Source organism: Anser cygnoides, chromosome 2 (genome assembly GCF_040182565.1).
Source record: "Anser cygnoides isolate HZ-2024a breed goose chromosome 2, Taihu_goose_T2T_genome, whole genome shotgun sequence".
Classification (NCBI taxonomy): domain Eukaryota; kingdom Metazoa; phylum Chordata; class Aves; order Anseriformes; family Anatidae; genus Anser; species Anser cygnoides.
This window is the reverse complement of record NC_089874.1, coordinates 74,510,862-74,535,669: the sequence shown is the minus strand read 5'-3', so window position 1 is coordinate 74,535,669 and position 24,808 is coordinate 74,510,862. Positions and strand designations below refer to the sequence as shown.

The 24,808-nt window shown below is 40.7% G+C and overlaps 2 protein-coding genes and 1 long non-coding RNA gene across 19 annotated transcripts in view; 2 read left to right on the top strand and 1 right to left on the bottom strand.

The window, feature by feature from the left end:
- MYO10 (myosin X) overlaps nt 1-7,673 on the top strand; it is a 163,742-nt gene extending 156,069 nt beyond the window's left edge. For both annotated transcript variants that reach the window (XM_066992486.1, XM_066992487.1), the window contains exons 36-41: nt 990-1,197; nt 1,815-1,951; nt 2,824-2,944; nt 4,950-5,402; nt 5,777-5,968; nt 6,256-7,673. In XM_066992486.1, coding sequence (XP_066848587.1) covers nt 990-1,197; nt 1,815-1,951; nt 2,824-2,944; nt 4,950-5,402; nt 5,777-5,968; nt 6,256-6,366 — 1,222 coding nt within the window. In that variant the 3' untranslated portion in view covers nt 6,367-7,673. The remainder of the gene's footprint in view (nt 1-989; nt 1,198-1,814; nt 1,952-2,823; nt 2,945-4,949; nt 5,403-5,776; nt 5,969-6,255) is intronic.
- LOC106034868 (uncharacterized) overlaps nt 1-19,758 on the bottom strand; it is a 52,658-nt gene extending 32,900 nt beyond the window's left edge. For 7 of the 16 annotated variants that reach the window (XR_010829454.1, XR_007166246.2, XR_007166250.2 and 4 more), the window contains exons 1-3: nt 19,654-19,758; nt 9,962-10,020; nt 4,933-5,208 (exon numbers count right to left, since the gene is read on the bottom strand). This is a non-coding gene — a long non-coding RNA (uncharacterized lncRNA). The other 9 variants (XR_007166253.2, XR_007166248.2, XR_001206372.3 and 6 more) reach the window with 9 other exon arrangements.
- An 86-nt stretch (nt 19,759-19,844) lies between these two features.
- Nucleotides 19,845-24,808, top strand: part of RETREG1 (reticulophagy regulator 1) — a 65,227-nt gene continuing 60,263 nt past the window's right edge. Inside the window, exon 1 of the mRNA XM_048072129.2 lies at nt 19,845-20,077. Within this exon, the coding sequence (XP_047928086.2) occupies nt 19,845-20,077 (233 nt within the window). The remainder of the gene's footprint in view (nt 20,078-24,808) is intronic.

Below are 24,808 nucleotides of genomic sequence, written 5' to 3'. Positions count from 1 at the left end.
AATTATTTTATAAATGTTTGTAAAATCCTTGAAGACATACCTGTCAAAGTGAGATTTGTGAAATACATCAATCACTATGCATAAATGTTGGAATTTAAAAAAAATATATAACAATATTGATTCACTTTTTTAATTTAACTCAGTTCATAAAATAGTCTCCCTGTTTAAAAAAAATAAAGCTATCTGACACAATATTTGCAGGTTTGTTTCAACACTATAGCTGCACGGTCTTCTTAAAGCATTGCTGTAATCCTGCAGGAATCTTTTTATGCCTTGTAGATGATGAATTTCTAATTTTTCATACACTTATAAATGAAACCTTATTAGGTTGAAGAAGCTGATATTTTGTCATTGGAAATATTACAGAAACACTCTGTACGAAAAGCTACTGAAATTCAGTGGTTTTCAATAATTAAGAGTTCATTAAATTCATTATAAATAAATAATATATTATTATAATATATAATCATAAATGAGTTCATTAAAGTTGTATTTGTAGTACTAACTGCTGAAGAGTAAGGTTTGAGAGAATCTTCAAGAATGTCATGAATAGAAATCAAGTATCCTAAGTGACACTGCTGCAAAACTGAGCTGTCAAACATTTTTTTTTCTGTAGTACCTCAGTGTAGTTTTGTCTTTATTCAACAACCGTTATTGACAAAAAAGGGAGTTGATTGCAACAAGATTATTACAGTTATCCTGCTGTCAAATCTGAGCCGTTACAATGTTCCTGTAGTTAATGCTATAAAGGCGGTTCCGTTTTTGCTTTCTGTTAGGTTTGCAGAACAAAATGATGTGTGTACATAAGTTACTGCACAGTAAATCGTGTTAGAACACTTTCCTTGACAGTGCAGATAAACCTTTGACTGTGTCAATTAAATAGCGTACTGAATACATTAGTACTTTGTCACTTTCAGGAAAGAATGGTTCTCAAATAAATAAACTTTCTGTTTTGCAGACTGGCAACTTAAATAATATTTGTCTTACAGGGTTCGTGACCAGTTTCCAGGAACTGAAATGGAGAAATATGCACTTTTTACTTACGAATCTCTGAAAAAAACCAAATGCAGAGAGTTTGTGCCATCACGGGATGAAATAGAAGCCCTGATCAGCAGACAGGAAATGACATCTACAGTGTATTGTCATGGTGGTGGCTCCTGTAAGATTACGATCAACTCGCACACCACAGCTGGAGAGGTGAGAAGTGGTGACAGACAGCTTTGGCGCAGAACCAGTGTTTCTCTGTAGTGGCAGTTCCAGCCAGTAGCAGTGTTAGCCCTTGGAAGTACCAGCAGTGTCCCTGCCAGGTGGGAGGGCACGGTCGCTGCTGTCAGGGCAAGGAAGGCTTACAGGTCTCTCTGCCCCACCCCTCCAGGATGTTCTGAAGAAATCCTGTCTACTACAACTGTCTTTACTCTGCAGAGGATTACCCAGCAATAGCGCTTTTGTAGGAAAAAATGCAGGACAGACTAAGCAACTCAATAGAGGCATTATTGGAATAACTTCAGGTATATACTGATGTGTACGAGGCCAAATTGTTTGCTAAGCAGGAACACTTTAGCCGAGTTGGTGAAATACAAAGGTTATTTATATCTGGGCAGGTGATAGCACATATATATTCTGAAGGAATCATCCTTACTTAGGATAAAAATGAAAGTGGAATTTGGCAACAATTAATACTGATGATGAGAACATCTTAGCAGCATTTTTAGCCTAATGTAAAACCTAGTTTTGAATTTCTCCTACTTATTTGTCTTGCATCTGTGGTACTACTTCTCCGTCCCATGGTTTCTTCATGTGCTGTTTTTCATTAGGTGGTTGAAAAGTTAATTCGTGGTTTGGCCATGGAGGACAGCAGAAATATGTTTGCTTTGTTTGAATATAATGGAACTACTGATAAAGCAATTGAAAGCAGAACCATTGTGGCTGATGTCTTGGCGAAGTTTGAAAAGTGAGTGCACCTCTCCTTCTCTCCCGCCAAATCTAATAAATAGGAAATAATACATTTCTGATGTTATGTGCATGGCAATCAGCATCCTTTATCTACATACTGCTGGGATTGTTTAGTCTGGAGAAGAGGAAGCTCGGGGGAGACCTTATTGCTCTCTACAGCTACCTGAAAGGAAGGTGTGGGGAGCTGGGGATCGGCCTCTTCTCACACGTAACTAGTGATAGGACTAGAGGGAATGGCCTCAAGTTGTGCCAGGAGACGTTCAGGTTGGAAATGAGGAGACATTTCTTCCCAGAAAGAGCAGTCAGGCATTGGAACGAGTTGCCCAGGGAAGTGGTGAAGTCACCGTCCCTGGGGGTGTTCAAGGAAAGGTTGGACGTGGTGCTTAGGAACATGTCTTAGTGGGTGACATTGGTAGTAGGGTGATGGTTGGACCAGATGATCTTGGAGGTCTTTTCCAACCCTAATGATTCTATGATGATAATGAGAGGAAAAAAAAGGAATGTCTAATGTGCAAGTACAGTTTGTAACAGGATAACTTAATAATGTCGTTTTTATCAACACTTGTCTGAGCCATAGATAAAAGATTGTGAAGAGAAACTGGGTTAGAAACAGTTGACTGAGTACTGAGTCAACATTTGTAAGTCCTTGATTTAGTTTTGGGCTTTAAATACATATTTATATGTATCTCCAGATCACATAAGTCAGGTATACTTGAAACAACTAACTGCTGTCAACAATACCAGATTGATACCAGGTGTAGGAAAGCAAAATTCAGCTAATGCCATGCTGAAATTTTTCAGGTGTCAATTTAGAAAGGAGTTTGATTATGAAGGTCTGATCTCTCTCTCCCTTTCCACACACACCTGTAGGCTTGCTGCCACTGCCGAAGCTGGGGAGATGCACTGGAAGTTCTACTTCAAGCTCTACTGCTTCCTGGACACGGAACATGTCCCAAAAGATAGCGTGGAATTTGCCTTTATGTTTGAGCAGGTAAGGAAAAAGGTTTTGTTCTGAGGCACTTTTTAAGAGAAGGAAAAAAGCGAGATCTAGGCAACGAGGGGAATGTTTTGATTGTTCTACTGTTTAACTAAATGCACTGCTCAAGCAGCAAATGTAAAAATAATAATAATAAAAAAATAAAGGCAGTTCAGTGATAAAAATAAGCTTATCCTGACATAAATTAACCAAATGTGATTCACCTAGTGTTATGACTATTCTTGCTTCTGCGTTACCTGTGAATTGCTTTATGTATAGTGGTGAAAAAATTGGATAATTGGACCTATCCTAGATAATTTATATCCGGGGGGGGAAAAAAGGGATAATACCTGCATTTCATTTTGCTCTTATGAAACTGTTTTCTTAAGAAAGTACAACAAATAAAGTAAAAATGTGTAATTGACAAGCAAATTCTGAGATACCCATATTGAAAACAGTATAGAACTAATCAGCAGCTTTTCTTTTCAAAACCTGATTGGTATTTCATAGGCACCATAGTAAAACAAATCAGTCCGCTCTCAGCCATAACCATAAGACAGGTATGGTAAGCCAAAATCCACTTAATCATGGTGCTGAGCAAAGAGTGAGGCCATACTGCAAAACGTAAAAGAAAATAAGCAAAAATGATTTATAATGAAAACTAAATGCCTCAGCAGTTGGATTTCTATTATATGAAGTCTTGCAATTACTCTGAAACTTGCTGATGACAGATATTATTGTGGAAAGACCTCCTCCTTTTCTACTATACTGCAAATGGCTAAAAAGTCTTCCAGCGAACAGCTTCTTTCAGGTGTGTACTAGAGACTTAAAGATTTCAGTGTCTTGGCATGCAAACAAGTTTACACAGATGTTCTGTTGGCAGGTAAGCATGAAGTGATCAGGAGCTGACATATTTGAATTTTTGTATGGATGAAGCCTTTTCCCCTTCCCACAAGACTGGGAGCACGTTCACTGTAATGGAGTATTTCTTGCTTTTCACAGTTTGGGTTTTAAGGCACCATGTTACAGCACAAGTCTACCGGAAGTCTCCTTGCAGAGCCTACTGCTGTAGCTCAATCTAGAAACACTCATTGTTGGCTGAAGGATCTGGGCAACAAGCTTGCCTTGGTTAGGCTTAGTCAGCCTGTTAATGCCTCCACTTCGGGATGAAATTTAAACTGTAATAAGAAAATCCATGAGAGCTCTGCATCAGATTTGTTTTATTGGTTTATATGGCAGATCGTTTTCATGCAGCATTCAGTACTGACTGGTGTTCAGCCAAATATTTTATGTCTTGCTAAGACCAATAGTATTTCAGTTATAAAGCATGGCACACTCAATACTTGTGATTAATATTAAAATACCTGAAAGAGGTTCATCAGTTCTGTTGTTTTTTCAATTTGCTTTCAGTGTCAGACATGGATGTTTTTCAGCAACTAACTTCAGAGAGATCCCTTCTGTCTTAAGTTTTAGTTCTGTAACCTACATTTTTTTAATTAATTTAATAATTTTATCTGGGACCCTTTTAAGATTTACTGTTTTCCCTCAGTGCAGTTTGTTACAAAGCTGTCTTAGGGTTTTGCTCATTGTTCTGGAAACATCAGTTTCACAGACAGATTATTAATAGCACTGAGTAAAAGTAGGTAACTATTTCTTCCCAATGCCCTTGAACATAGATGACTCCTCCCAAGCAAGTGTTTAGTTCCTGATTTTTTCCCCTTTAATTTTTCTTCTCCTTTCAGTGGTTCAGTTGCCCTTACATAATTGAATTCTCAAAGAGCTGTACTAGTAAGAGAAATTCCCCTTAAGCAAGTTCATCAATTGCTTTGCAGTTCTTCTGGTACACCCTGTCTTAACCAGTTTAACAAATTTGCCATGAGATTTACCACATTTGTTTTATTTGATGGTTCATTTATTTCAGATCCTGGGTTTGCTTGGCACTAGGTCTGTTTCCCATTTCTCTCTCAGTTCTTTCAAATATTAGTTTGTACATAAAAAGTTACCTTTTTCCTCTCTTTAGGCTCACGAAGCAGTGATTAGAGGACACTATCCTGCTCCTGAAGAAACGCTCCAGGTCCTTGCAGCTTTGCGTCTCCAGTACCTTCAGGGAGATTACACTCCACATACCACCATACCAGAAATGGAGGAAGTATATCCCTTGCAAAAGTTGAAGTCTCGAATTACACAGTCTACCAAAACATTTACTGCAGCAGAGAAGGCTGAGAAGAAACGAGCCAGCTTTCTTGAAGGAACATTGCGGAGGAGCTTTCGCAGTGGCTCTGTCAGCAAACAAAAGGTTGAGGAGGATCAGATGTTAGACATGTGGGTCAAAGAGGAAATCTCAGCTTCCAGGACTAGTATTATTGACAAATGGAAAAAACTGCAGAGGATGAACCAGGAGCAGGCTATGGCAAAGTATATGGCTTTGATTAAGGAATGGCCTGGATATGGGTCAACACTGTTTGACGTAGAGGTGAGTAAGACCTCCTGACCACTCAAAATATAGGTTGTGCTGTATAGTTGGTGATCTCATTACAGACTGGTGAAACCATAAATGCCATATCACAAATACTCAGACAGCTGATGTAATAAAATGTTGTATATTAAAAGCACGCTCCACTTAGCATGCACTGTAGGCATTTAAATCCACCACTTATCCATAAAATACAGAGGGACAGAATGCTACCCTGTAAGTTGCATGTGTGTTTAGGAGAAGCATAAAATGTTGTTCAAAGATGGACAAGCAATACACTTCTTTTTTAAAATAGCTACAGGCAAGAATCTCAACAGTAAGTGTGGTGTGGCTCCTCTGTTACCGTTACTTTTAATTTACATTCTTTCCTCTAGTGCAAAGAAGGAGGTTTCCCACAAGAGTTGTGGCTTGGAGTCAGCGCTGATGCTGTTTCTGTCTACAAGCGTGGGGAAGGAAGGCCTTTGGAGGTGTTTCAGTATGAACATATCTTGTCATTCGGAGCACCGCTTGCCAACACCTACAAGATCGTGGTGGATGAGAGAGAATTGCTTTTTGAGACTAGTGAGGTAAGAGCAAGAAGGAATTTTGTTAGTACTATGGTCTTCCTGTTCTAATAGCCAGACTACTTGGTAATTAAAGAAGCTGCTGTGACTGTTAACAGATTCTTTTTTCAGATCCCTGTAAAGCTAAAGGGAAGACATCATGAGATGGACAGAAGTCCTGAGTTTTTATTTAACAGCAAAAAACTTGTGCTGAAAGCTCAACAGTTTCTTTTACTGCTAGTGTATAAAGGAACTCATTCACATACTGTTACCTTACTAAGGACTTTCTGCTCTTTATTCTCTTTTGGCAGGTGGTTGACATTGCAAAGCTGATGAAAGCATACATCAGTATGATTGTGAAAAAACGCTACAGCACCTCTCGATCAGTGAGTAGTCATGGAAGCCAGGGCAGCTCCAGGTGAAAACAAAACCAGTTCTACTGCACTCTAAATAGAACATATCGCTGCTTGGCCTCAAAATGACCTGATGATACTGATCACATCTGTTGACAAGCTAACCAAGAACCAGAATTTCCAAGGAAAATATCTTCCAACCGTGTTGTAGAAAGACCAGAGGGTGGGGAGGGAAAAATCAGCTGAAATAGTCACATACTGGAACTGCTAGCTCACTCAAAACTTTCCAAAGCATTATTATCTTCAGTTGATGTAACAAATGCCTTTAAGACTGGATCCACTGCAATACAAGCAGTAATAAGTGCCTTACAACATTAAACCCAACTTGCATTGACCTAAAATTGATGATAAAAGTGGAGGGGAAACTTTTCGTCCTTTCAGAACACTGAAAACAAAGTTTTATTCATCCATTCTGCACTAACCTACTGGCCTGCACATATGTGGGAAGAGGGAGGGAAGAAGAGTAAGGTATATTTTTTTTGGAGAGCTGCTGGCAGCCTTCCTGACAGATGCCAACACTTTGCTTCTTCTTGCTTCTGTGGATGTGCACATTGCATATTTGAGCTGTCAGTAAATTTGACTAATTTTATTCTGTATTTCATAAATCTTTCAAAGCAAAGGGAAAAAGTACGTGCAATGGTGTAAACAGTCTTTCTGTACATTTTAATAGTTCAGAGTTATAGTTGTTACAATTGTATGGTTACTTTATAAGCAGTTTTATTAACAAGTAAATTCCAAAATTTTCATACATTGATTTTACTATTGCAAATATGTATTACCCTATAAGTAACAGAAGTCTGCATTCTGTATCTGCTGTATTATAAAGAGAGATGTAGCTGAGAATATTTATAGACTGCTCTAATATGGAAATACAGTTATCAGTTCCCGTACTCCATAATGTCAGCATAAGTTTTTAATATTAAAAATTTTCTTTTAAAGACACCACTCTTATAATTGTGGCTGGACTCTCCAACCCAGACTGACTGGCAAAGGTCAGAGCCATTCAGAATTGACTGAATACAATGCAACTGCTTTAATATAGAGTTCTATATTTTACTTGGTTGCCTGATGAAGTTTCTTGACAGTACCCTGTAAATACATTGGGGAATATCAGCTAAAAGTAAGCTGATTTTTGACTTTATTTTTGTACAGAAATAACTGTAATATAAGGCAAAATTTTGATCAAAGGTATCTTTTAGTCCACAGAAAAAAAAAAGACAAAGTACTTACTGTTATTAAAAACCTCAGCCTTTAAGCAATTATGCCTACTTACTCAAAAAAATAAAAATGTCCAGCAATAAAGAAAATGTACATAATGTGTTTTGTTTCCACTTTATACTGAGTTGGATGTACAGAAACCCCTTAATTCTGCCAAGTCAGGAAAACAGGGCTGACTCCACATAATGGTTATGCTTGGAAAGGTGCATGTGCTTTGTGTTGTGATGGCGAAGTTTCCATCTCTGATCAAAACTACCCACTTAATCACATGATACGTGTCAGTTACACCAATACAACACCAGGGAAAGATTGCTGAGCAATTCCATTCTACAAGCAATATGCAAGTAAAACTTTTGCTGTTTGCTTAGCCTTGATGTAAAGTAGCTGGCTTTTAACTAGCCACCTACAGTACTTAGGGCAGCGAGCACTGCCCTCATAAGTGCACACAGCCTTTATATGCTACAGGGAAATGAGAAATCCCATGAGAAACCCTCAAATTTGCCTGAACTGGCAAATAATTTCAGTCACTCTGTCAGGGACACACTTGTAAATAATGATGTTACTAAATTTTTCCCCATATTTCATGCCCCCCATCCCATGACAAAAAGGAACTTACCTAAGGAAGAAAAGAAAATGAGAGAACTGTAACTCCAGTATGTGCCTGTATATGAATTGTTAGTCATATTATACTGTATATATTATCTGTACATACACAATATTGTATGTATTATGCACACACACAGTACTGGTGACTAACAATTCTGATTTTTCCCATATACAAGTTATTTAGAAAGAACTCAGCTGATTTTAGCAAGACATCCCTGGAATAACACAAAAAAACAAATTTCAGCCAGTGTTGCAAGAGGGTTTAGTTTTGTCCAAGTGCTGTGGCAGGGACTTCTCTGAGCATGTTCACAAACAACATCACAATTAATAGGTGGTTAAAAAAAATAAAGTGACAGTCTTGTTGAGGGTTATAGCCTTGAGAAGCCAAAGCCAGTTCTCCAGTCCCAATTCATTTACAGAATCACAGAATCGTCTAGGTTGGAAGAGACCTCCAAGATCACCTAGTCCAACCTCTGACCTAACACTAACAAGTCCTCCACTAAACTGTATCACTAAGTTCAACATCTAAACATCTCTTAAAGACCTCCAGGGATGGTGACTCATCCACTTCCCTGGGCAGTCCATTCCAATGCCTAACAACCCTTTCAGTAAAGAAGTTCTTCCTAACATCCAACCTAAACCTCCCCTGGTGCAACTTTAGCCCATTCCCCCTCGTCCTGTCACCAGGCACGTGGGAGAATAGACCAACCCCCATCTCACTACAGCCTCCTTTAAGGTACCTATAGAGAGTGATGAGGTCTCCCCTGAGCCTCCTCTTCTCCAGCCTGAACAATCCCAGCTCCCTCAGCCGCTCCTCGTAAGGCTTGTTCTCCAGACCCCTCACCAGCTTTGTTGCCCTTCTCTGGACTCTCTCAAGCACCTCCATGTCCTTCTTGTAGCGAGGGGCCCAAAACTGAACACAGTTCTCGAGGTGCGGCCTCACCAGAGCCGAGTACAGGGGGACAATCACCTCCTCAGACCTGCTGGCCACACTGCTTCTTATACAGGCCAGGATGCTGTTGGCCTTCTTGGCCACCTGAGCACACTGCTGGCTCATATTCAGCTGACTATCAACCAGTACTCCCAGGTCCTTCTCTACCAGGCAGCTTTCCAACCACTCATCTCCCAGCCTGTAGCGCTGCTTGGGGTTGTTGTGCCCCAGGTGCAGGACCCGGCACTTGGCCTTGTTGAACTTCATGCAGTTGACCTCAGCCCATTGGTCCAGCCTATCCAGATCCCCCTGCAGAGCCTTCCTACCCTCGAGCAGATGGACACACGCACCTAACTTGGTGTCATCTGCAAACTTACTGGGGGTGCACTCGATCCCCTCATCCAGATCATTGATAAAGATATTAAAGAGGACTGGCCCCAGCACTGAGCCCTGGGGGACTCCACTAGTGACCGGCCTCCAACTGGATTTGGCTCCATTCACCACAACTCTTTGGGCCCGGCCATCCAGCCAGTTTTTAACCCAACAAAGCATACGCCAGTCCAAGCCATGAGCAGCCAGTTTCTTGAGGAGAATGCTGTGGGAAACGGTGTCAAAAGCCTTACTGAAGTCAAGGTAGATCACATCCACAGCCTTCCCCTCATCCATCAAGCGCGTCACTTGGTCATAGAAGGAGATCAGGTTCGTCAAGCAGGACCTACCTTTCATAAACCCATGCTGACTGGGCCTGATCACCTCGAAGCAATTTACTTCCTAATTGACCTGTGGATGTCATCAACCATTAGGAGGGGTAGTTACTCTTAGTCAATACACAGAAGAAGTAGTCACTACCTCTAAGAGCTTCTCTTCATGCTAGTTCCACCAATCTTCCACACAGATCTCAGTTACTGCTGTGGAGGCAAATAAAAAATTTTGTAATTGTTAATACTCGAAAGAATGTATAGTTATAAAAAGTTATTTTTTTTATAAAAATCAATATCACATAATAAATAAGCCTAGGTTTGAAATGTCAATGTTCCTGAAATTATAAAATACTTAAACATGCATTTAGGCGATAACCCAGGCTTGGAAATTATTTTGGTTCAGTGAAGACATCCCAAAACCACAAGAAATTTCTTACTAAAGCAAGAAATTCTCTCCTGCTTATGATTTCTTCTGTTACAGTAGCAGTTGAGCTTATCTGCACAAAGAAGAGGAGCTTTTCTCATAAATCAGACTACATTTTTATTTTTGTATTGAAATAAAGTTTTTTTCCAACACAACAAACATTGCAGAAGCCTAGCACTACTTACAAGAGGTGAGCTGTACTTCTGGACAGGGTATAGGATTGCAGCTGCTCCACCATGTTGTCATAATGTTTGGTTCTAAAGAACTAAGCATGTGCTTCTGCCTTAAACCTTGGAGTTCAAAGTCAAGTCCAGTTAAACTTTGTCCTTTAGTGCATGCCATCAGAAAACTAAGACATACAACAACAGAAAGCTATCTCAGCTGTTACAAGATCACTTAACTTTTTTAAAGAGGACTACTACTTGAGGAAAGAAGAAAGGAAAAGGGTATGGGCAGTTCTCCTCTGCCAAGCTGTATCCTCAGTTTTCCAGCTTCTGTTTCGGTAACTCAGTGGTGGAGCACAAGCAAGCACTGCATAAGGCTCCTCTTCTCTCCAGTAAGTTCTTGTATTTTCTGAGGCCTGACAGTACATTCCTGGTTGCTCCATGTTGAATGCATCAGACATCACAAACTACTGACTATTAACCAGCTAAAGGAGTCTAGGACAAACTAGGTTCCGTCCCTCTGGAGAGATGGGGAACTTTACTGTGTATTTTGTGGTCTTCAGGACTTGAAGCTATCCTGCTCTCCAGGAGAGGTATGAGCAGTTCCTGTTGTCTCCTGCCTGCCACTCCCCAGTGTACAGGCCAATGCTGCTGCCAGCACCCCACCAGCTGGTGGCCATGGAGCACCAGTGCTTCTTGCGGGCCAGCTCCAGGGTGCTCTGCTGCAGGTCACATCAAGAGCACTGCCACGAAGGGGCCAGTTACTGCGTGGCGGGACAGAGCCTGACAAAATCCCTTTGGGCAGAAACGGCGCTGTCCATGTCTGCCGACTGCCTGGTCACATACGGCCGCAGTGAGAAAAGGCAAATGACCCCACTGGAGAGATGGGCTGCCAGATCCCTTCCAGGGCAAAAGCTGCTCGGTCAAGCCTAGGAACACGCCCAGGTAATCGGCAGAGTAAGGCAGCAGCTGCAACGGAAATACAGTCGTACATCATCATATTAGCACACCCCTATCCTAACACCCTTAAAGCTGGCCATGTCCTCAGGCTTCAGTTTAACAAGCACTTTCCTTGAGCCTTATAACACAAATACATCCATCTGTAAGGGTGCCAGAATCCTTAATAAACTTAATTATAGAAGTTAGGCACAGGAAATTGCTTCACCCAAAAAGTGTTGCATCAGAAACCTAGGTTTCAATCCTTGTGTTTCTGAGACATACAGCTGTAACAACAGGTACATGCAGGTTCGCACCAGCACAAACGCCAAACGGGCTACAGAGCTGAAAGTCATCCTGGCATAAGCCCTGCGTTACAGCAACTTGGGTAGAACAGTGGGAATTCCTTGGGTGCAGACTAGTTCTCACAGCACATACACCCCAAATCATCATTTACAGCTCTGTGAAGCAAATATGGAAGAGTACCAAGCAAATATGACAGCACTGTCTTGACTATAACTAATCCTGTATGGTGTGCAGCCATAGAAACCCACTGCATTTCACTCCATCAGACAGGAATACAGGTACCAATGGTGCAGCTGGCACAACTACCTCAACACACACAGCTGCAAGGTGGGTGAGACTGCAGAGACAAGCATTTGCAGTATGTTGACGGGACTTCACCCGCTTCTTTCAAACTACTGAGTTACTAATTCCAGTCAAACTCACGTTGCAAGCAAACACCTAATAAGAATCTTGATCTCCTGAACTACAGTTTTTAAACAAGCGCTGTCAAACATCTGATCTTCATAGAACTGCTCACACACATAGCTCATGTCTAAAAAGTCAGTTCATGAACAAAGTCAACATTACAATTAAATTCAACTAATTACTTTCCTCTCCCAGTGTCTAAGACATTGTATGGTTTTACCACGATACTAATATTTTTGCTTCAGTCACTCTCCTTACAAATAAAGCCAAGACACTAATGTACAAATTTGCTAATTCCCAGTGATTTTTATTCTGCCTTACTAATCACACTCCCCCTTTATTAGCTTACCTGTTTCATAAATTCTTAACAGTCAGAGAGGGTCCTGGCCTGCTTGGCCTGCTCTCAGGCAGAGTTGACCAAAGAGCGCAGTTAAACCTATAATGTCATTATTGACTCTCCCACATACATTCAAACAGCTAATGCTATATAAGAGGTTAATATAATTAGGTCCAGAATTAGAACCATGAAAATCAATTAAAGTTATTAATCTTCCACACCATGATTAATCAGACAAGAACTGCAACATATTTTAGTGTTGAACAACACCTATAAATTTTTGCATAAATATTTTATGAGAAGGCTGTACAGTACGATTTCTGAGCCAAAAACATTTGTCTTAACTGGTTTCTTAATGGGCTTTGACCATAGCTGCTGAGTCTGTGAACATGCATTTTCTTTCAGAAATTCCTTTGTCTCAGGTCCTAGACAATTATATCAAAGATACTTCCTTTCTAACTTAAAGTTGATCAGTTTGTATTATCCAAGCAACCATCTAATGCCACATCAACAACTCAAAATGTTGAAATGTACACCGTTAACACTAGCTCAATTCTGTAAAACGCAGATTCAGAGAACACTGCATTTGAGAAAGGAACACTGACTATTGCTTTCACACGTATTAACCATGCAAAATGGAGTACCTCTTGCAGGGCTATCAGAGCATCCCGACCAACATCTCTATTATAGGAAAAACTAAAATTGAACAATAAGCATGATTCTTCCATATATTACTTCACTATTGGATTCTACTGTTAGAGCTTCAAGTTCACCAGCATTATGAAGCAGCATAACCTAGTGGCGAGAAAAAAAAACTACCAAATACTAACATTTGTGGATGAGAAGCGGCATCAACATTCATATCATAACATTGTCTTTTTTTTTTTTTTCATCTTGTACCACCTGGTAGTTTTAACTTACAAGGCCAATAGGTCACATGAATTCCAGCTGCCCAACAGAAACATTCCAGTGTAACATGAGTATTTTTGAAAAGTCTGAATTGGGAAACTTCTATTTTGCTTAGCATGCTATGCATATTAATGGGTTTCTTCCCATAAATATACATCTACGCAGACATGTTGTTAAAAGAACCAAGTTTTCACTTCATCCTATCAACTAACATTGTCTACTACAATCCAGCATAATTATGTATCCCCTAAGCAGTCTCATAACCTCAGACAACCAAGCATTTCATTTTAAGGCCACCTACAAGCTTTTGCAAGCACAGACTTTTCTTAAGATTTGTTTTAGAAATCAACCACAGCTTTGACTTGTAAATTATAAGTTCTCATGTTTTTTGTTATTTATATTGGGAAAGTACCTGGGAAATCTGTTCAAGATTGCACCCTGCTTATTACGCTTGGCACTGTGCAAACACACATTATGAGGCCAGTAAAGACTTCAATCTGTAAAGACTTCAATCAAACAGAAAAGACAAAAAACAGGTCAAGAAGACACAAGGAGGAAATACAATCTTCCCCCTCTCATGCAGCAGGACAACGGGAATACTGGAGTGAGGAGCTCTTCATTCCTAGCCAGTGCTCTCTTTTCCAGATTAGTGTAACTTTAAAAAGCTAGCAGAGGCAGCACAAACATTCTAAACACCATAATCCTGCTGATAACAATGTGTTAGGGTTTGTATTTTAATTATGTTCTCCCATAAATTGTCCTTTTTTTGATAAGGAAAGTTAATCACAAATTTATTAGATCATGTGAGAAGTAAAAATAAGGAGACAGTAAGAAAAAGCAACATACAGTCTTCATACAGTACCAAACAACTTTAGTGACTGAAGTTCTTCTTGTAGAATATAATTTGGGACAAGATATACTATGCTGCATTTGACACACAAAACTTAAAAATATTTTTACTTCACGAAGAAAAAAAAAAAGCAAGAAGCAAAGCTGAGGGTTGAGAGAAACAGCAGAGGGCAGTCTCTAAAAGCATTTCTGGAAGGTGATTGATGTTCTCTCAGACTAGCAATTATGTCTCTGAATTTCCCTGCATTTCCTTTAGCTATTAGTTAGTTACAACAACCAAAATACACCTCTACTGAACCCCAAGACCCGGAATACTTAAGTGAATGCTGTGTATTTAAAACACTGGGCAGGGGATGAAGGTGGAGTAGGACAGTTAGTGCCTACCACTCTTAACAGATACACAAACTTCTAAGTAAAGTACTTTAAAAGGTGCAACACAGATGTTAACTGTATGGTACATTTTAACAAATTTTAACATTTTCTGCTTAACATTATGACATACTCAAGCCAAATAAAAGAAACAGTTTGGAATGTAGTTTCAACAATGCTCCACAACAGAGTAGAGACCTTTTGGAGGCTGAAAGGCTAAGACGGTGTGCATAAAAGGAGAAAAGCTCTTTGGCTGTTATTAATTGGGAAGTTATTCTACTCTTAATCCACAACTATAAAAGATATCAGAGGTTAGTAAACACTGAGAAAGTCCACAAAAGCATGCATGAAGCTTCAAGCAGAAACAGAATTAAAGAAAGGTGCATGCTATGTATATCATGTATGACACCAGGAGTTCAAGTGATTCAGGGAACTAAAGGCTTTCAATGTTAATTAGGGAATATTAAAATATAATTATTAAAATAAACAACATAACTAGTGGACACCTGGAGAAATATAATCTACTGGGGAGAGGCAGCACAGACTGTACAATAAAGCTCTGTATTGGAGTTCTTTGATGGCTTTAATGACCTGTGCATGAGGGAAAACTTTCATGTGGATTTCCAAAAGGCAAAACTCATCGCCTAAGGCTTTTAGGAAAGCTATGAAACCAAAAAAGAAGTGAAGTTCTGATGTGGAAGAATAGTTGGCTGTAAGATAGGGAACAGACAATAAGAGGAAATGGTCCACTCTCACCATAGAGAGGAGACCACCACTGAAGTTCTGCAGGGGTTCTGCAGAGGCAGGGGAGGTGGGGGGGAAAACCCAATCCCAGATCCAACTGCACAACAATAAGTTCTGAACTGATTGTTATCACTAAGGGACAAAATAGTGACAGTGTAGTAGTTCCTGGAAAATATTGACTCAGTATTTGGAACCAGTTTTAAAAAATAAAATCAGATGTTAGAAATTATTACCAAAGGCACATCAGCATACCATAGAGCAGTGCTACGAAACTATCTAAATCCGTGACCCTACAACACACCACTTTGAATGCAGTGATGATGTGACTAGAACTGCACAAGAAGGATATGCTAGAACTGAAAAATTTTCAGAAACGGGCAACAAGGATGATCACAGCCTTGGAACTGCTACTGCATGAAGAATGACTAAAACATGACTCTTCAGCCTCAAAACAGAGGCAAGTTAGGAAGTGGCATGGTGATGACTGGATACAGAGTCCATAATCGTGCACTAACTACGGGTCATTAACAGGACAAGGGAAGTGATTCTTCCCCTCTTTCTACCATGTGTGAGACCACATGTGGAACACTATGTTCAGTTTCAGGCTACCAAAACAAGACACGCTGACATCCTGTAAGGAGCCCAGAGGGCCCATAGAAGGTCAGCATGTGATGTAGAATGAGGGACTGAGAGAGCTGGGCTTGTTCACTCTGGAGGACAGAAGGTTAATGGGGATCTAGATGATGATCTTTAAGGTCTCTCCCAACCCAAACCATTCTATGGTTCTATGATCTACATGCTAAGCACGTAGTGTATGGTTATGGGACAGAGCAGTCCTCCTCCTCTTGGAGGATGCACAGCAAGTAAAGAAGAGGTAAAGAACAAAAATTGCAGCATGAAAAGTTTTGAATAGGAAATTCTTGTTTGTGAAGAAAATATTCTTCACAATGAAGGTGGCCAAACACTGGAACAGGCAGCCCAGAGCATGCTGTAGTATCTCCAGTCCTCAGAGACATTCAGAACTAATCTGGGCATGACAAGGAGTGACCTGACGTAACCGTTTAGTAAGAATGCAGACCAAATGTCTTCCAGACGTTCCTTCCAAACTAACTTATTCTGTGGTCCTGTGATGAAATAAAACAGACAGAAAACAAGTTTTCGTTTTTGTTTTTTGTTTCTAAAAAAGGGGTGTGGGGTGAATCTACACAGCAGGCAGCAGACCTGTGTAACTCCTTGATAAAGGACGCCGTTGTGTCTAAGAACATGAATTCAAGGAGCTACTCTAGGAGCATTTGGAAGAGAAACCCAGTAGGGAATTACTAAATAAGCAAGCCATACTGGGCTCAAGAAATTTTCTGACCAGAAAACAGTTGGGGGCTGGGAGAGAATTGAAGAGATAAACAAAGCATTATATATATACTTGCTCAGTTCTTCTGTAGTCTAGTTCTTCGGCTTTTATTGTCTCCACTTCTGAGAAGTGCCCAACCTAATAAATCTTAACTTAAACAAACTATTAAAAAGAAACAAACCAGAAAATATAGGACAGAGATTTTTGAGTCATTTTTAAGCTACCTTAAACAGTATTTTAGGTGCAGTTTCAGAAACTATGGAGATCTGTAGCTGATAATGAAAAACACACTGAAATTCGTATTCCACCCTCAGTCCTCCTTTTCCTGTTGCATGAAGGTTATTCTGAGAAGCAGAAAAGATCTTCAGACTTCTTAGTTACAACACTCAATATCTGCTTTAGTGTTGAAGATTTAACAGCTTAAAATCACATCTAGTAGATTTTTGTATTACCACACACACAAAAAAAACAAAAACAGGTAATATCAATGAAGTGCAGTATGAAGAAAAACAGAATCCACACCTTAATCCAAACAACAGAGAGAGATCTCTAGAGGCAAACATGAACTTTTTTTTTTGTCAAATTGCATGCTTAATATACTTTCACTATTTAATAAATGTTCTTTAATTAAATACATTTCTCTTCCTTTTGTCCTCAACCTAATTCAACTTTTCATTGGTTTTAAAATCATTAATATAATTGTATGTGACAAACCGTTGGAATTATTTGGTGGTCGTATTCAGCATTTTAGACTGGAAACAGCCTTCTGGCCCAGCCACCAGACCAGAAATACTCCTCAGTTGCACATAAAATCTTCTACCAGATGTGAGATTTGACAATATAGCGACACTTTGTACAATGAAGAGCCATTACCCAAGCAATTAAAAAGATGGTCATAAAAGCTTTGAATGTATCGGATTGGTTGAATGTGTGAATTCTAACAGTCCTAATAAAACCACGATTTTTTTTTATTCAGTTACTTTCTAATTGGTGAAAAATGAAGGAAAATTACTCCGTATATATTTTTTCCCCACAAAATAATCATTTTTAATACATCAGTTCCAAAAGCAGCTCCTCATAGGTCAGCATTCAGAGCAATCCATTGTCCTGCACAAAAGCAAATTTGGGAACCAACCTCCAAATTAAAAAAAAAAAAAACTTGGTAAGTTTGTCTACTATTATTGAGTTATGCATTTTCCACTGAAGATACTTTCATTGTTGTTTCAATCATAACATTTTGAGCTGAAATACTGATGTTAACAACGTTACTCTATGCTGACATCAGAATTTTAAAATGTATTTCAGAAGCATTAGAATGCTTTGATAGCTGTAAACTCCTTTGACACAGCCGTTTAGGAAGCTTTCTCCACAGGCTTCATCAATCATTTACATTGCAGTCCCTGACACCAGAACTGCACTCTCTAATCTCATTCTGCACATTACAGCTCATACATGTAACTGTTCACGGGGTACTAGTCCTAGATTTTCCCAGCACAAACAGCACACAAACCTTTCAAACCCTGGCAGACAAAACATTAAATTACAGACAGATCAAAGGCAGGGAACATACACACTATTACATTTAACATTTAAACTTCCAATGGTCACGAATGAACAATCCATCTCTTCTCTCACACTGTTTATACCAGAGTGCTTTCAGTAAATTCAGTCATAAATCCAGCCCAATAACTATCTACAGTGAAAAAGAAAAGCTGTCACCTGCCAATACGTGAAGCATTTTTTCCATTAGCTAAATTACAAAAACTATTCTGGAAAAGCTTTCCACTAATTTCCATTCATATGCTTTATGGTATAGGTCAGAAAAGCAGAGGCCTGTAACACAGAACGGAAGCAAGTTTAATCGAAATCTGAAACAGTTCCCACACCCATAGTCTATGCTGCCCTCTGAAACAACCCCTCATCACCCCCCTTTTCTGGGGAGGGGGAGATTCTGCAGGTCCTGTGACAGTCTGAATCAAAGGGATTACACTATACAGAGCAAATGCAGAGGTACACGATCATACTCAAATGTTTCTGAAAAACATTTTTAAAAACATGAACTATTGGAAAGAGCGAATTACCTAAAATCTGCCATGGCTGTAATCCTTGGGGCCACAGGTTTGTCAAGCCACTATCAACATTTCACAAATTCAGTACAAACTAAGACCTAATGTTGGTTAAATCCAAATTCAAACATTTTAAGCAGAGTGTGCTTCCTGTGGCTAACCATCCCATGCTCACTTTAACAGTGTGTAAGAACACCTGACTGCCTTCCAACCTTATCTAATGGCTGTTTGGAGCTCGCTAGACTTAAATCCTGAATAGGACAGCCCACATGACCAAAATAACTCAATGCTGGCAAGGGAAAGCTAGCCACCACTGGCTGAGCTGAGGAAGGTTTAGCAGTGTTACGGGCAGCATTCACTAGAACACACAAAAAACCATCCTAAAATGGCCTGGAAAAAAAAATAATAAAAAAAGATAATTAGTTAATTACTAATTAGAGGCTCCTCTATTTGTGCTCCTTTCTCTATCTCTTCCTCTTTGCCATAGGACCCTATTTTTACTCCCATGGACTTGATAAAATTCCCTCTACTTCTGCTCCCCAAAACAGGCAATCGGCATCCGTAGGCAATCACTGCACATACTCTAGAAAGGAGTCAGATGCTCAAGCGGTACCACAGAGCTCAGCAACTAAGTAGGAGCTCGCTCACATAGTGGACAGCTGCCCCTCTGCCAACCCAGGCAGTGCATCCTGTCATGACCAAGTTCTTTTCACGACAAAGCTTCATCCACCAGCACAGGACTGAAGCAAACCAGCAAAGCACCTCTCCACCCTTGCTGCCACTCCTTCCCAGGACCTCGTTGCCCGTCCCCGTGCTCATGGTTACAGGGGAAGCCCGCCTGCCCCCTGGCACTCCGCCAAACCCTCACAGACAGCCCCCACCCACTAACGGTCGTGTGTACCCCCCCCACGCTAACGGCCTCCCAACCAACCGTCCCTAACGGCGCCCCGCGCACGCGCCGCCCCCTCCCCATCCCCATGCACCTGCCACGCGCACGCGCGCGCCTCGCTCCACCTGCTGCCACCTCCCGTGCCTGCGGTGACGTCACTGGCGGCCGTTGGCGGCGGTTGGCGGGGGGTAACGGCCGCGCCCCGGCCCCGCCTCCCTCCGTCCGTGCCTCCCTGCCGCCGGTGCCGTCCCGTGGCAGCCGCAGCCCGGCCGCTGCCGCCCAGCCATGGCGAGCGGGGAGCGCCGACAGCCGGAGGCGGGCGGGGAGAGCGACGGCGGGCAGGAGCGGCCGGAGGCTCGGCGGCAGGCGGCGGCGGCTGCCGAGGTGCCGGGCGGGGCCGGGGCGGCGCTGCTGGGCGAGACGGGGCTGGCGCTGGGCTGCTGCATCGCGGCGGCCCTCAGCTGGGAGAGGCCCCTGCGCAGCCTGGGCGGCTTCATCTGCGCCAACCTGCTCTTCTGGTGCGTGAGGCGGCTGTGCTCGGGCGGTGGGGCCGCGCGTCGCTGCGTGGGCTCTTCCCCAGGGGCTGGCGGCCCGGCATGGGTGGTGGCCTTGTTCGGGGAGCCTTTGTGCAGTGCGGGCAGCAGGCGTCGGGTGATCTGCAAGGTCCCTTCCAGCCGTTCTGCGGTTCTGTGAACGTTACTGTAGGGCACCTGTTCTCTTTCTTGGCTAAACTTTTTTACTCAGGTTGCATTAGGGGTGGCTTCGTTGTTGTGTTTGCAACAAGTCTTCTGTTCGTGCCTGTAGCAGACCACTTGCCTTTCATTGTGAAATTTCTTCAGAACTTTCCCCCGATCGTAGGTGCTGGCGATGCCTTCGATTTTCTCATCTAAAATGTTGCTGTGTGCCCACTTGTTCACATGGAGCAGTCTGTGTATCAGGACTCCATCTAATATTACAGTAGAGACTTTGAGACTGAATTGTGTTTCCTCTCCTGTGGTTAAAACTGCCCCATTTCCTCTCAAATGAATGAGAGGCAAACAACCAAAGAGGTGGACTAATTGCAAACTCCACTTAGTTCTCTGTAACTCTAACAGCGTGATGTTTAAACACGCGATCCAAGTTATGGAAAGAGAACTTTCTGAAGCTTTGTGTTGCACATGAAAATCTCTCTGCAAATATTTTTGAAAACATTTTATCCTCTTTAATCCCAGGAGCAGCACACGTGATGTCTAATTTAAGTTGCCTTTTATTATCAGTCTTGCTGTTAAGTATCCGTGGTAAGTCTTTTCACTGGGAAAGTTACATGGTTCTGCTCTTCCAATTTCAGAGTTCATCTGCTTTTTCAGCAGTGTGGAAGGGTCATAATGCTTTATGTTTCTTTGAGATTGTTCTTGATTTTACCAGAGCCAGTGTTTGACAGGATTTGTTCACTTCTGTATCTCAAGGAATAATAGCTACTGGGCAACCTGTTTGCCATTCTTTTGTGTGACTTTGATCATAAGCAAAGCGTATAATGCATGTAGCATATAACATGTACAGAAAATCTCCTGTGGTAGTCCCGCTGGCAGCTTGCTAAGTGGCCAGTATTTGATGTTATTTTACCAAAATGTGTAGCTCACTCTACTTTTTTTACTGTCAAAATGAGTCAGAATGAAAAAAAAGTCAGCACAAGGACTGCTTTTGTTTTGCTGGCATTGTCGTTGCTCACCAGGAAGCTCTCTGTCCTGGTGCCACGGGATCTGAACGGTGGGAACAAATCAGGGAAGACTGCAGTAACGTTTTGGCTGGTAAAACTCTTTGGTTTGAGACCAAAGGACATCAGGAATGGTCCTGTTAGCAAACCTGTGAAATCAAACACTTAGAAAATGAGACACTAGCTTAAAGCTAGCCTCGCGTTTCCCTGCTTTGGTGTTGGCATCACGGATTTGCAGTGCAGTGTGGTTGCTGCTTCTGCGCTCCTCTCTGGAGATGCAGCTGGCCGTCTGGGTTTGCCATGACTCAGCCTCTCTTCACAGGGCTTTGCACTTCCAGGCCTCGAGGCCGAAGAAGGGCCCCTCAGTTACTGCCACACGCGCCCATGCCCTGTGCCTGGAAGCATCCCTGTCCTTGTGCACGGGCGTCTCGCTCCTGGTATGCAGGGCCTCTCATCTCTCTGTTCCGCAAAGCTGAGAAACGAGAATGGCCAGAAGGACAGAGGGCTGCTTCTGGATCAGCAGCAGTACTGGCAGGAGAGGAAGGACGGGGAGGTGAAGTTCACTTGTGCTGCTTTCCAAATGTCAGAAGAGCAGTCATAGTTCCTTCCTCCCACCCTTTTGGTTTTGGTAGGGCAATGCTTCCCCTCCATTAGATTAGTTCTTGAACCTATGTACATCATTCAAAACCCCTTACAGTATGAGCTGCTGAGGGTTAACTATTTGTATGATGTCTTGCCACAAGATCTTTTTTTAATATATTCGAATGTAACCTCTTTCCCATGAAAAATCTTTAAACCGTGGTACTGTATGAAAGCATTTTCATTGTTTTCTACTGAAATAACTTGCTTGTGGTTGCAAGAAATTTAATTTAAACTAACTAACTTAATTTCATTCTGTTTTCCAAAATTCCTTCATTTTTGAACATTGCAAATAAATAATCATGGGCTGTTTAAAAAGGCTTAAAGCAACTTGGTTTTGAGCATGACTTCAGGACGTTCTTGGACTGGGCATTACTGTATTCTAACATTTTTTAGTTTCCCTGGAAATTCCTAATGTAAAAGACTGCACTTCTAACCTAGCAAAAGCTAGTGCAATATACTTTACTTTTAATATTTTTAAGAATAAATAAATATCAAATATTTATAATAAAATTCAGCTTTGATATATACTGGTATATTTAGTGAACTAACGTTGTGTAAAAAAAAAAAAGAAAAAGAAACAAGGCTGACAATAAAAGTAGAAACAAATCTGATGACTGAAAAAGCAGCCATCACTTATCACACCATTATTTATTCACTGTGAACAGCTTTAAACTCCCCTGCAAATGCCCTCAATGGAAGATGTTTAAAATGAACAAGGGTTAAATATGTATTATTTAGCATCTAATTATCTGATGTGTGATTTGGATTGTTTCTGCTGTAGATAGTTCATGGACTGAAGTCAAAATGCCACATAAAAAAAATGAAAGAAAAAATAGGAAAAGAGAATGTGGCATTTTTCTTATTTTATACATATAGTACAGAAAAAAAAGGAGTGCTTCTTCCCATGTGCAGGCAAACTGCTGGTGCCAGAAGCTGAGTCTAGGCATTCCAGGTGTTAGGCAACGGATATCTAAAATCACACCTAAGATTGAAAGTTAAGTATTAAGAGTCAATCTTAGATTTTAATCTACTATCCTAGCTTAATTATTACCTTTTTTTGTGTGTATGGGAGGGGTTGCTGGTGGATAAAATAATTTCATTTTTATTCTCTGTCTGTCAAATATTTTTTTATGAGATCCAGGGGGCAGATTTATTTTTAGTAATCCTATATTGTCATATGTCTTTTGTAGTTTGTAGATGGTTTGTGCATTTTTAACATTATACCTTAATTTCTGCAAGTCCATCCTTAGATGCATCAGTTGTGTATATCCACTGATTGCTCAAATCACAGATTTCTTTAGGGTTTCTTGGGAACAGTGACAGTAAAAAGGCTAGGATCTAGTAGATCTCTGTCTCCTTGTGGAAAGATTTATTGCATTGTATTGCTTTATCCTGTTTGCTGTTCTCATTGCTGGCCCAAATCCAACTTTTCTTTGAGGATTTTTATACACTTTCGGATATACAAATTGTATGTTACTGCAGGTCTCTCGTTAACAACGTTAGATGATTTTGTACTGGATGAACCAACTAACTGATTGACTCTAAAAGACAACTATCGTTCCTTGGTTTAAAGACAGAGAAGCTGGCCAGATTGTGCCATTAAAATAGTGTCTTTTGCCATCCATACTCAAATTTTGGGGAGTTTGGTCGTAGACCTAATGGATGTTTTGATTTTATGGAAGAATAAATTAATCAAAAGAAGAAGCAGTATTTCTTATATCTTAAGTAGCCATGTGTATTGCTTCAGATAAAGACTGCTAGTAAAGTTGTTCCAGGTATAAAATCTAATTGCTATTTAAGTATTAGTAACCAAAACACATTCAGAGTTCACAGGTTTGTTCTGTTGTTGTTGTTGTCTGGTTTGTTTTTTTAATAACTATCCAATTTTCTTTAAGACTTGCTATTAAAGTTTTTCTTACTTGAAATCCCTGCTTGGCAACAATAATGTTTTACCATGGAGAGATCTCAACATTTTTTTCATTCCTTAATTTATCCTTTTAAAGCAGGAAAATAGTGCTGGGCTAAACATTTCTTTCAGGTGTTTGCACACAAACTGTAGTGTCAGTACCACATCTTGATGGATAACTTTCCTATAAAGCAAGGTTTCAGCATGTTTATAGCAGTGTGTATACATGGTATATGCAACACCTGGATTTCTATTCTTTGTTATAAGAATTTTTTTTTAAAAAAAAGGGCTCCTGGATAGGCCAGTTTCTAGCTATTCATAACGCTGTGTTTGGTATAGCAATGTTATGATGTTCCATTTTAAGTGTCTGAGAAAGGTGATTGTAAACTTCTGCCTATTCTCAAAATTGAGCATAGGTACTGCTCAGAAGGTAGCCCTCAGCAACAGGACATCTCAGGCATCAGGGCATTTTGAGCCTTAGGAATTTCACTGCTTACAAAATACTATTTTCTTGGTTTTGTCTGTTGTAGGTGGTCTCCTTATACTAGTGATGTTGTTCCTAGAAGGCTGATGTGGTGATCCTTGGTGTTTTTCAGTTGGTGTAGCAGTACTGCCTGCGGGTTGTGAGGTTAGTGGCTGTTTTCCCCAGCAGTTTGTGTGGTGCTGTCTTTAATGATGACTCGCTTAGTAGGTGTAAAAGGATCCCGTGGCTTTTTTCCATCCAAACCACTCATTACCAACAGCCACCAGCTGCCATTAGCAGGAAATTCACAGAGACTCTGTATTGACTCTGTTGGCTATCTAAATTTGGCTTTTAATTTCACTTAAACAGCTCTGGATTTTTGATGAGTCCGGTTATTGAAATTGCAAGTAGCAGTGGCTTACGCCCTATTGCTTTAATCAGCTTACACAGTAATTCAACTGTTTCAGAATCCCTTTTCCTCTCAGTCTTACACTTTCCCAGAAGCTTCCCATACTTTCAGAAGTAAAGTTAAAATTTCGATGGCA